This window comes from Rhineura floridana, chromosome 14, assembly GCF_030035675.1.
Source record: "Rhineura floridana isolate rRhiFlo1 chromosome 14, rRhiFlo1.hap2, whole genome shotgun sequence".
Lineage (NCBI taxonomy): Eukaryota > Metazoa > Chordata > Lepidosauria > Squamata > Rhineuridae > Rhineura > Rhineura floridana.
Window position 1 is genome coordinate 3,965,508 of NC_084493.1, and position 12,827 is coordinate 3,978,334.

The following is a 12,827-nucleotide window of genomic DNA, read 5'->3' on the forward strand; positions in this document are numbered from 1 at the left end:
CTAGACCAGTTGTTCCCAACCTGGGGGCTGTGATCCCCACGGGGGCTGCAAAGTAATCCAGAGGGGGCCACAAACAGTAAAGAAATGATTTTTTTTTAAGTCTTCACTCCCTGGACACTGTCTGGTTCCCACTGCCACTGCAGATGACACCTCTCCCTTGCTCCAAACGAGAGGGGAGGATTTTTGCTGAAGCGCCAGAGCATCTTTCAGGCACACCGAGGGCAGGCACCTGCCTATAAAATACATGGCAGACACCAAAGGAGGCTGAGGGTGGAGATACCGGAAGAAGAGGGAATTACTATCACCGACTCCCAACTCCTCGCACTGCCGCTGTTGATGACGCCCTTACTCAGAACGAGAGGAGAGGGCTTTTTGTGGAGCAAAAAGAAGCAAGGCTGCAAGGAAAGGCTGCTTCCTTCCTTTTCTGGCAGCCAGCCGGCCTCCCCAGGGGGAAGGGGTCACGAAATTTTTTGAGCTTATAAAGAGGGTCCCGTAATCATAATGGTTGGGAACCACTGCTCTAGACTACAAAAACGTCTGTTAAGATGCCACAAGACCTTTTGTTGTTTAGAGCAGCCTTCCTCTACCTGGTACCCCCCAGATGTTTTACACTACAACTCCCATCAGCCCCAGCCAACACAGCTGTGGAATTCAATTTGTGCATCCAAGCATATTCTTTCCTTCTGATTTTAATTTTCTTTCTTTCTTTTGCACTGCAAAAAGTCTCTAATCGCTTCTTCCGTTCCTCGACTTTGGCCTTCCCCTTCGGCAACACTGTCCCTAAGGACACAGCTGTAAACCTATACACATTTACCTGGGACTAGGTCCCATTGAGCTACTTCTGAGTATTCATGTGCAGGAGTTCACCCTAAATGAATTACAGAAATTAACAGAGAATGATATTGCAAATCTGCTGCCAAATATTGATTCCTGCTGCATGGCTGCTCTGCTATCAGATGCTATCTGATCGCTGCATGTCTGATCCTGTCAAATGTTAACTGCTACTGCATGTCAGCTGCCAACTTTTTATCAAATATTCATCAAATATTCACTTCTACATGTTAGATACTGTTGTTGCTTTACTTTATTGTGTTAAGGAATCCTTACGCTGCTGGGGATGATCAGAGCAGAGAAACCACTCCATCTAAAGCTCTGTCGGGTCCTGCCCGTCAGCGAGGTCAGACCAGCCATCAACACTGGGTGGCAGCCAACTAAGTTTTACTCAGAGCAGACCCATTGAAATGAATAGACCTAAGTTGTTATTAATAACAATAATAAGTTAGTCAATGTGTTATCATGGTTAGATTGTTGGACTAGGACCTGTAGACCAGGGTTTGAACCCCCAATTGGCCATAAAGCTGACTGGGTGACCTTGGGGGCCACTCAATGGTTCTCAGCCTAACCTACCTCATAGGGTTGTTGTGGGGATTAAATGAGGAAGGGGAGAACCATGTACACCACCTTGAGCTCCTTGGAGAAAAGGAGGGATAGAAATGCAATAAATAAATAAATAAATTTATATCCCGCCATTCATTTGCCCAGGCTGGCCAAGAAACTATGAAAAAAATGGACTGCCTTCAAGTGGATTCCTACTTATGGTGACCCTATGAATAGGGTTTACACGGTAAGTGGTATTCATAGGTGGTTTACCATTGCTTTCCTCTGAAGCTGAGCGGCAGTGACTGGCCCAAGGTCACCCAGTGAGCTTCATGGCTGTGTGGGGATTCGAACCCTGCTCTCCCAGGTCGTAGTCCAACACTCTAACCGCTACACCACACTGGCTCCAAGAAACTATAAAGCACTAAAAACATCTGAAAAACAAAACATCTTTAAAACATATATTTTTAAAAAAATCTTAAATTAGTCACGTTCAATAATCTCAGTGACTTTCTCTGAGTTGAATTAGTACTGGATACAACCCACCCTGTGGGTGTGTGTTGCCCTTGACTGAAGTCTCTACAGCCTTTGTTTGGCTGCCTTATTATATTATTTCGTCTCCTCTTTCTGTACTTTTATTGGGTTGTAACTAACTAACTCATGTTCTATTCAGCGCAGACCTATTAACATTAATGGATCAAAGTGAGTCGTGTCCATTATTTTCAATGAGTCTTCTCTGAGTGCAGCTGACATCTGATACAACACATTGTTTCTTACTCCTTTTAAGACACACTGGGAACATAAATTTATGTTGAAGGTGCAGCTATAAAGCTATAAAGGAGCTCTAAGGTTGCAGTCCTGTACTTATTACAAGGGGGGAAATCCAATTGAACTGAATCGGGGATGACTTCTTCATTGACTTCTGCAGGGTTGACGTGTCAGTTACTGCCACTGAACATTCTCCACATGAAAAGGGAAAAAAGATTGACGCTTCAATATCGCTACTGAGCATGCTCAAGATTGGATAAGGGCAATGGATGAACAAGCTTCAGTTGCTGCTACTGAGCATGCTCAAAAAAGATGCGGGCAACGGTGGAACTTCAATTGCTGCTACTGCGCATGTCCACGAATAAACTCCGGCAGGTGCTTCTAGTGAGCATGCTCGAGATGAACCGAGGGCAAGGATGGCGGTTCAGGTGCTGCTACTGAGCATGCCCAGGATCAACTGTTGGCGGGCTTGCGGCTTCAGCTCCTGCTACTGCGCATGGCCGAGATGAGCCGAGCATGCTCAGTAGGCAGTTGGGAGGGCCTCTTGTTCCGCCTCAGTCAGAGTCGCCCTTTGCAGAGCAGCCAGCTGCTGAGGTAGGCCGGAGGGGGAGGGGAAGAATAAAGACCAAAAACCTCAGCGAGACACAGAGAAGCAACCCGGGTGGGACCCTGTCAGTTTACCAGCTGTATCACAGGTAGAAGTTCAGCAGGTGAAGATTTGACACAAACGAGAGAACCTGACCTGTTGGGCTTCTGCCTTTCACAGAGCTGTTAAAAGACCCAGGGCTTGTTGGCCAGTCGTGGTTTCTGAGTGTTGTTTTGGCCCATGACTGAAGTCTGTCATATTTGGGGTGGGGTGGCGGGAGCATTTCCCTGATAGGGAGATGCAATAATGTGGATGTGCACAGCCTCATCTGTTGAGTGCCTGCCTGTCATGCAACTTTTTAAAGTGTAGGAAGAGCCTTGGGCTTCATGAGTGAGGTTAGTTTTAATTCTTTGCATGGTGTGTGATTTAGTACATCTGTTTTTGCTTGAGTTCAGCATATGATGGCCATGTTTAGGTCAGTTGCCTGTCCGCCCAATCTCTCTGGAAAATGTAGGATCGCTGTTCCCTGTGGAATCAGGAGAGTAGTCATCCAGGGTGTCAGGGAGACTTAGACCCCTTACGGGAGCAGGGTCCCTACAAGCCAATCAACATGAAAGGGGAGTGTGTTAGCCACTGAGAATAGTCTTCTAACATCCTTCTTTGCTCTTTCCTGCTGATTGGAGCCAATCAGAGTGAAAGGAGGTGAGCCAGCCACTGAGAAGACTCTCTTAAGTAGCTAACACTGTCCCTTTTCATGCTGATTGGCTCCTTGGGATGTCTGTTGTGGTGGGAGAAGGCATAAACAAGAATCTCATTCTCAATCCAGCAGCAAAACAAAAAGGGGGGGAGGCGGCGTTGGGGTGTGACTGTGGCTAAAGTGAAGTCACCCTGCACTTCTGAATTTGCTGCTACACTATTGCATGGAATGTATGGCTGCTTTCCTTCTAGGGATATTTGTAGTGGGGTTCTGGACTCAGGCTGGCCTGGTTTGCATGACACAGTAAGTCAAACTATGTGGGCAAGTGGCAGCACATCTGCTTTGCATGCAAAAGGTCCCAGGTTCAATCCCAGGTGACGTCTCCAGGTAGGGATGGAAGAGAGACCCCTGCCTGAAATCCTGGAAAGCCACTGCCAATCAGTGTTGACAGTACTGAGCGAGATGGTCCAAGGGTCTGACTCAATATAAGGCAGCTTCCTAAGTCCATACTGGGGCTGCACAAGGGTGTGGATTCTCAGAAAGGAACGCACTACTCCTTTGCTCCTTCTCAGTCTTTTTTACTCGGCCGCTGCCCTGAAGCTGTTGTCCGTACTGGGACTCATGGCTGTGCTCTTTTCTCATCAGCCACGAGATACGGAGAGCCTCTGTTCAGATGACACATGCTAAACCAAACCTTGGTTTTGCTCAGCACGGGGTGAGAGTAAAAAAAGACTGGGGAGGCCAGGAGCTCCTCTCCAGGAGTCTGCATGTTCGCGTGGTCCCAGTAAACCATAGTTTGGCTTACCGTGTTGTGCAAAGCAGGCTGGTTGCCCAAGTCTGATTTTCTAATTCCCCCCCCCGTGTTTCCCTGGCAGGGCTCCTTGAAGAGATGCAGGCACCGAGTGCTGGGGCAGCAGCCATCCGAGAGAGGGTGCGGGAGGCCCTCCAGACGGATCTCTTGGCCGCAGACCTGAAGTGCAGCTTCTTTGTCTCTGCTCTGCAGAACTACAAGCGGGACTCTGTCCTCCGGCCCTTTCCAGGTCTCTATACCGCAGAGGAGACCAAGGATTTTGAGGCTTTGGTGAGTAGCGGTTATTAAATTTGTATCCCGTCTTTTCTCCAAGGAACTCGAGGTGGGTGTATATGTTTTTAAACAAGATCTCTTCCCGTGGTGAAGCGTAGACAGTATTAAGCTAGGTGGACCAATCGTCGGACTCAGCCAAAGGCAGCTTCCTACGTTCTGTAGTCTCTGTATCGCCCTTGTAGAGCTCAGCAGGGAGGAGGATGGGGACAAATCCAGGATGAGTTGCCTTTCCCTGCCGTTGGCTCTGGTGCCACCCGCTGTTGGCCTCCCTGCGCTCAGTCCCACCAGCCTCAATGGGCACTAGCCACCACTCCTTGTCTTTGTGCAGCAGGCGGCATTCCAGCCATGGAAAAGCCAGAGGTGTTTACGCACACGTGCTTGCTTGGATGGAGGATGGAAGTAAGAGGCATTGCCACACTGCCAGCGAAAGTGCTTGAGGAGAGAGCAGAAAGCTTGGGGGGAAGGTGGCCTAGAGAGAGGGCGTGGCCTTGGGATAGTCCCAACGAGGGGCCACTGAGAGAGGCTTGGAGGGCCTGTCAGTAGGGTTTGCTTGGCGCTTAGGATTGGACTGTTGGAGATGTTGCTTTTTTTAAAAAAACCACTAGGGGGTCTCTAACCATATGAGATGCGCAAGAACAGCCAGAAACCCGTGTTTCTCTCTCAGCTTGCAGACACAAACGCGTTGGCGGGCTTGAAAGAGCTGCTTGAGTCAGCCCAAGACGCAGACAACAGAGCATGGGAGTTGCTCGGCTGGGTTCTCTCTTCCAAGGCCTTGGGCATACACAGTACCAGCAAACAGGAGGTGAGAGGTGACGTTAATGATCGAATTAGTGTGAATTGGTCCAAGAGACGGGAGCGGTGGGGGCGGCAGCCTGCACCTGGCCTGGCTGGGGCTGATGGGAATTTACTCCACAGGCCCTATAGGGCACCAGGTTGGCCAAGGCTGCTTTCACCCAATAACCTTAATATATTTTATTGGCATTGAAGTATAAGAAGATCCAGGAGCTGACAGGAGCGCCCAGCGTCCCAGTCCCCGCGCCAGACTTCCTGTTTGAAATCTCTTATTGCAGTCAAATGAACGCCAGATTCGAGGAGTCCAAGGCGGGGCGAGACCTCATCTATGCGTTCCACGGGAGCCGCCTTGAGAACTTCCATTCCATTGTGCATAACGGGCTGCAGTGCCATTTAAACCGGGTAAGGGTGAGTTGCTGCCCCACAGAAAGAACGTCGGAGCTCTGCCAGATCAGACCAAAGGGAAGGGCCGTAGCTCAGGGACAGAGCACCTGCCTTGCCTGCAGAAGGTCCCAGGTTCAGTCCCCAGCATCTCCAGGTAAGGCAGGGAACATCCCGTGCCTTGAAACCCAGGAGAGCTCCTGCCAGTCAGTGTGGGCGATGCTGAGCTAAATGGACCACTGGTTTGACTTAGCAAGGGAGAATGCTATAAGGCAGCTTCTTGCTTCCTGTTTCTGCGGGCCAGCATCCTGTTCTCACAGTGGCCAACCAGATGCCTATGTGAAGCCCTCAAGCAGGACCTGAGCACAGAAGCGCTCTTCCCGCTTGCGATTCCCAGCAACCGGCATTCCTAAACCTGGAGGCCATCATGACTAGCAGCTGTTGATGGGCCTACAATTATTTATTTATATACGTGACTAGTTGCCTAATACAGGAATCGTCTCTAGGCCAGCGGTTCCCAAATGTCCCCCCCACCCCATGGACCACTTGAAAAACTGCTGGTTTGGCCGCCTCTTGTAACAACAACAATCTTTATTGCGTAGTCTACAGACCATTGCAAGCAGCCCCACATACAGAACAAGTACAGACACTTTAACAGATAAAAGTATAACTTTAGAACTGGGAAATGTAAAATAAAATCAAGACCCAGGCCTGGTCAGGTGTTTCCTGACCTCCATGGCCTGATTCAGAAATTTGGCCACACGTATTGTGATTTCTTTATCAGAGCCCTGAAGAAGGTTTCATAGAAGTGCACTCGTGGAGCGACCTGGGAAGGCTTGAAGAATAGGAATTAAAAGGTCATTTCTGACGTCATTATAAAATCTACAATTAAAAAGGACGTGAGAGACCGTCTCCACCTCAGACATGTCGCAAGGACAATACCTGTGAATCCTCGGGATCTAATCATACCTGCCCTCTAAGAGTTTTGAGGGTAAGGCATCGAAGCGAGCCAGTGGGAAGGCCCTCCTATACTTGGGGACAGACAGCCAACAGGCTGCCTCTTGTAGGAATTGTAAGGCGCTGTAGCGGATGCCTCGTGATATTTAATTGCTTCTTTCATGTCTCACATTGTATTTTGTTGTAGTACAATTTGCATTCTGCAGAATTCAAATTGCAATGCAATATCAGAACCAAGAGAAGCCATAAAAGTACAGTTAAAAACCAATAATGCGGGCATGCTGAGGACCGCTTGAGTGAGGCTGGCGGACCAGTGGTGGTCCACAGACCACAGCTTGGGAGCTCCTGCTGTAGGTGACCTACCAGCAGAATAAAAGCACAGAGTTAAGGACAGGGCGATCGTCAATACCCTAACAGAAAAGCGACCTCGAGAACCACAGCAGTAAAAATGTCAGCAGTATATGGGCCATGATAACCCATCACAATCCAGCAAGTGTCTGGAGAAAGGGGAAGGTCTTCACCTGGGGCCGAGGAGACATCAAAGCCGGTGCTAGGCAGGCCTTGCCAGTGAGAGCATTCCATAGTCCTGGGGGTGGGGAACCTCTGGGCTGCAGGCTGACAGCGGCCATCCAAGCCTCTCTGTCTGGGCCTCAGGACTCTCTGTAGGCCACACCTCCTCTCTGCAGGCCACATCTCTCACTGACCTTGCCCGCACCTGAGAGACCCCCTCTCTGAAACACTGGAGAGCTGCTGCCAGTCAGTGCAGACACTACTGAGCTAGATAGACCCGTTGGGTCCGACTTAGTACAAAGCAGTGATGTTCTTTCTTTCACGTGGAGCTGTAAATATTTCTGTCGTCGAGGGACAGGGCAGAATCTCAAGAATTAGTGGATACCTTTGCAAAGTCAGGCAGCCTGTGTGTGCAACTCCGTCCTGCTTTTTCAGACCTCCTTGTTTGGGGAAGGCACTTACCTGACCAGCGATCTCAGCCTCGCTCTCCTCTATAGCCCCCACGGCCTCGGCTGGCAGAGAAGCGTGATGGGACCAATCCTTAGCTGTGTTGCTGTTTGCGAGATCATCGATCACCCAGATGTAAAATGCCAGGTGAAGAAGAAAGGTGAGTCTAAACAAGTTTTAACAGACCTGCTTTAGGGCAGCCTTCCCCAGCCTGGTGCCTACCAGCTACTTAGGCCTACAAGTCCCATCAGCCCCCAGCCAGCACAGCTGTGCTCTCATCAACCCCATCGGCACACAGCCTTGTTGGCTGCTGCTGCTGCTGTCAGTTGTAGGCCAAAATGTTTGGAGGGCATCAGGGTGTGGAAGGCTGACCTAAATCAGCCACACATGTCATTAGTCAGATTGTTGATCCATTTAGCTCAGGGGCGGGCAACCTTTTGTCTCTCAAAGACCTAGCTCACTTGCAGGTTATCTTGTGGAGGCCAATTGCTGGCAGTGGGCAGGGCTGAAGCCGGAATTGGGTGGGGCCACAGCCGAAAGTAGACAGGCCACTCCCTTTTCTTTCTGTTTTCCCCGCACCTCGCCCCAAATCTCCTGATGACCATTCCCAAGGGCTTCATAGATGTTAAACAGCATGGGGGACAGAATGGTACCCTGCGGCACCCCATAGCACAACTGCCGTGGGGCTGAAAAACAATCACACAATGCTATTCTCTGAAAACGACCCTGGAGATAGGATTGGAACCACTACAAAACAGTGCCTCCGATACCCATCTCACCAAGTTGGCCCAGAAGGATACCATGGTCAATGGTATCAAAAGCCGCAGAGAGATCAAGTAAGAATAACAGGGTCGCACTCCCCCTGTCCTTCTCCCGATAAAGGTCATCCATCAGGGCAACCAAGGCCAATTCAGTCCCAAACCAGGCCTAAACCCAGACTGGAATGAGTCAAGATAATATTTTTCATCCAAGAGTACTTGCAGTTGCTATGCCACAACACTCTCAATCACCTTCCCTTAGAAGGGGCATTTGTGACTGGGCGGTAGTTGTCACAAACCAATGAGTCCAGGATGGGCTTTTTCAGGAGTGGTCAGATCACCGCTTCTTTCAGGGCAGCTGAGACCACTCCCTCCTGCGTTGACCACACTCTGGATCCACTCGGTCATACCCCCTAGGGAGCAGCTGCCAATCAGTGTAGGCAGAACTGAGCTAAATAGACCAATGATCTGACTCAGTGTAAGGCAGCTTCCTCCGTTCCTATGAGAGACTGGCAGGAGGGGTTTGAGCCTGGGGCCTTCCAGAGGATGCTGGACGTTTCCTTGGCAGGCGGACATGGCAGTTCTTGGGGGCACATGACGTAGCCCGTTGGCCTCCAGCTGATGATTTGGGACCCACGACAGGGTCACAGCCTGATCTAAGATGCGTTGCAACAACAGCACTACTGCCACGCAAATATATGGCGAAAATTAAGATATGGTCCCCAGATGCATGTTTGGGTTTAAGGTGGGTCCCAGGTCTGAAAAGGTTGAAGACTACTGTTGTAGCCTGTGCTGGGATCAGGTCCTGAAGCTCTGCTTGCAAATCCCTGGCACTGGGAGCTCCAATGCTGTTGCGCCTTTCCCCTCGTAGCCGACGAGGTCCTCTTTTGTTCTCCTTGGGTAGATTCTAAAGAAATAGACAGGAAGAGAGCCAGAGTGAGGAACAGCGAAGGGGGCGACGTTCCTCAGAAATACTTTGTCGTCACGAACAATCAGCTGATACGGGTGAAGTACTTGCTAGTGTATTCACAGAAGCAGCACCGGAGGTGAGTGATGCCCCTCCCTCCCTCCTGTCTCCACTGCAACCGACCTGACTGATTTGCAAACTAAACTGAAACTGTGTCTTCTCTCCCTGTGCCCCCCTTTGAAAAATGCAGAACAAAATGGTCAAACAGGAGGATGAGACTCTTCAGCTGTTTTCCATGGTTGACGTAGCTTGGGAAATTTCTGAGCAAGTGCAAAAATAAAAAATGGCTGCAGAATAGAACTTCCTGGGAATCTTGGCTGCTGCTTCTCTCTCCCCCTGCCTCCCGGCCCTTTTAAATCAAGCTCCTAGTCTTTATGGTGGCAAAGATGAAGATAGGTTTGAGTGGGCAGCAGCTGCTTAAAACTCTGTAACCGACAAGAGGGGCTGTCGAGAGGTTGAGGCGAGGCCTTGCTGAGGTCCTGGCCCTGAGCGGAACCCCAGAATTAATGCAGAATAGAGTGAAGGGCCATTTTGACTCCTGCAGTCAGATGGGTTCCCTCCTGTCCCCAGTTATTCTTTATTCTCTGACAGTAACTTTAAAAAAAAAAAAAAACTCTTCAAAATCCATAGCGGAACAATACTTTTATTGGGCCAACCAAACTATCTGAAAATAGCGTGCAAGGTTTTGAGTTCTCCAGAATTCTTCTTGTCGGGCCGGATGGTAAACAGAGCATCTGAGAGGGGTGGGAGAAGAAAAACAAGTATTTGGAGGCTTATGGTGAAGCCACGGGGTAGTCTGAGTCAGTCTTAAGATGGAGCAGGGGAGGTGAAAGCAGGCATTCAGGGGATGCTCGTCAGGTGCTAATATTGTTGTTATCGTTATCATTATCGTGATCATTATTATCGTTGTTGTTGTTGTTTCTTACTGGACTTTTCAGCCAGTGGTCTTCAGCACGGGTGACCATAAGGCCACACTTATTACAATAACAAAACAGTATTTAAAATCAGTCAATGAAATTACAGTTAAGCACATCCTTGGCTTTGAAAAAGTTGCACCCCTTATGGCTGGGTGTAATAATAGCTGTCTCATTCTCCCCGTAGGCCTGCCAGCCAGTCGTGGGTCTCCAAGCATTGCTTTGCTGTAATGATGAGCCTATATCTGCTGCTGCTGGTTGTCATAGGGGCTAGCAACTCCCCTGCCTTCCTCTACTACTGGAACAGGATTTTTGACATAAAACGATGAACTTGTGGGCGTGGGGGATGGGTGGGATGGGGTCGCTCACTTTCACCATATGCCTTAACACTGAGCGATCTAAAGCCTTCAAGAAACCCCCCAACCCAAAAATCTGGAGAGGGGCAAAAGGAGAGCTGGAGTGTGTTGCCGGGGGGGGGGGAGGCTGGGGCATTTCAGCTGCCTTAACTTTCCCAGCATATCTTTTTCAGTATTGCTGGTTTTGTGTGACTCCTCTAAAGAAGAGTTGGGTAGATGGATCCTCCCTTTCATTGCCCTTCCGAAAGATGGAAGAGGACAGTGCAGGTGGGTGGGAGGGCAAAGATCCTGCAGAAAAACCACCAGTGAGGCTTAGAATGGAGGCCGATGCTTTCAGGATGTCCACAATCAGAAGCGACACGTCCACTGCGCTCTGCAAGGAAGGATGATGTTCTTCAACCTGCATCTTCCTCGGGACCCTTGCTCTCCTTCCTGACATTTGAAAGGTGTTTGCTGAAAAGTCTATTTTAAAAAGACACAATGTGTGACTGTAAGTAGATCCCCGCTGGATCAGACCAGAGGCCCATCGTCGTCCGGCATCCTCTTTTCCCAGCGGTCGACCAGAGAAGGCCACAGGCAGGACTTGAATGCAACAGCGCCACTCTCTCCGCCTGCGATCCCCAGCAACTGATAACTCTGAGGCGATCCTGAGCTAGATGGCCCGACTGCCTGACTCCGCATAAGGCAGCTTCCTGTGCCCTAAATCAGCCTTCCCCAAGATGGGCGTTGCAGCCCAACAGAGCATAAGCAAAGCCCTGCCAAATGCGGCCAGAGACCTGCCTACTCCAGCAGCCTCTTCTGACTGGCCAACCAGATGTCCCAATGGGAATCTGGCAAGCAGGACATGAGCAGAACCGCGGGTGTCTGTGTGTCTGTGAGAAAGAGTGGAATAAACCCTGTGCTCTTTTAAAAACATTCCCCCTCCCCAGAAAATCTCTGTGAAATGCCCGAGTCAGAAACACTTTCCCGATCTGAAAGCAAGGAGCGCGGTCTGGACCTTGTTGCTTCTCAGCTGCTGGGTTGCCCTCCCTTGGTCGGAGCATTACCCCCCCACCCGCCGCCACTATCTCCTCCCCCAGCTCCTGTCGCTCCTGCTTCTGCCTGCGGTCAGGCTGCTGCTGCTGCTGCTCTCTTTTTCAGTTTGTGGGGACTTATCTCACAGGACCCCCTTCCTCAAAGGGAGAGAACCATCCACACGTGTCCCCAGTCAAGCCCCCTTCCCACAAGTCGAGCCTGCACCATAACAGAGCGCAGCCTGCCCCTCAAGCAGAGAGCCAGGTGGCCCCTGGGGCAACCATCTGATCACCTCCTGGCTCAGGAGGGGACAGTGTGGCCCTCCAGATGTTGTTGGGCTCCCACCCCCATTATCCACTCCCTAGCCATACCGTTGGCCATGCTGGCTGCCGGGACGAATGGGAATTGGGGGGTTCCAACAGCATCTGGAGGCCCGTCCCTGACCCAGCTGCAGGTAAAACAGCAAGCTGGTAGTGAAAGAGAAGAGGCGATGTTGACAATGGCAAGACCTTCACGTCTGCAGCTGAGGTGGGCAGCGTCAGGAAGAGGTAAACTGCACCTGAAGCCGTGAGTCTGTGAAAAAACAGGCAAACGGGTTTCTTTCAGTTTTCTCGGAGAATCTAAAAACTGACTGGATGCCATTTACATTTGCCTTTCTGGTTTTATTGTGCATATGAGAAGCAAGCAAAACAGTCGCATTAAAAAAAACACTGCGCAGTAAAAGCAGCGGGTTCAAGTTCCACCTCTGCCATTTTCCTCCTTTGGGCAAATCACTTGTCAACATCGGTTCTCCATTTATAAAACGGGAATGGTGGTGGGCTACCTCTCAAGCTTATTGTAAAGGAAATTGCAATAAAAACTGTCAAGCACTTTGAACATTAAAATTATATATACGTGGTAAGTTACAGTGTTCCGTGTGTTTGCGTACGTGTGTGAAGTTGCCCTGAGGCTGGTTGTGTACAAACCATACATTTAAAGCACGAAGGATCCTGGGAACTGTAGTTTAAGAGTGCTGGGAATTGTAGCTCCGTGAGGGGTAAACTACAGTTCCCAGGATTCTGTGGGAGATGTTGCCAGCTTTAAATGTATGGTGTGTGTACAGGGACTTAGAAAGAGACCAAGAACTGTTCACCTTTAACCCATCCTCCCCATGTTGTATGAGAAACAATTTTTGAAGCCAAGGTGAACGTAAAAATAGTTTGAAATAGGGCGTTGGGGT

General features: G+C 49.9%; 1 protein-coding gene across 2 annotated transcripts; it reads left to right on the forward strand.

Moving 5' to 3' along the window:
* The first annotated feature begins 2,633 nt into the window (after positions 1 to 2,633).
* Positions 2,634 to 12,509, forward strand: PARP16 (poly(ADP-ribose) polymerase family member 16). 2 transcript variants are annotated; one of them, XM_061595532.1, is made up of 7 exons: positions 2,634 to 2,739; positions 4,304 to 4,509; positions 5,177 to 5,314; positions 5,500 to 5,706; positions 7,588 to 7,759; positions 9,262 to 9,403; positions 10,426 to 12,509. In XM_061595532.1, the coding sequence occupies exons 2-7, from the start codon at positions 4,318 to 4,320 to the stop codon at positions 10,565 to 10,567; spliced, it is 993 nt and encodes a 330-aa protein (XP_061451516.1). In that variant the 5' UTR covers positions 2,634 to 2,739; positions 4,304 to 4,317; the 3' UTR covers positions 10,568 to 12,509. The 2 variants fall into 2 exon arrangements, with proteins under 2 accessions (XP_061451516.1, XP_061451517.1); XM_061595533.1 differs by having other exon boundaries at positions 10,768 to 12,509.
* Positions 12,510 to 12,827: the final 318 nt, after the last annotated feature.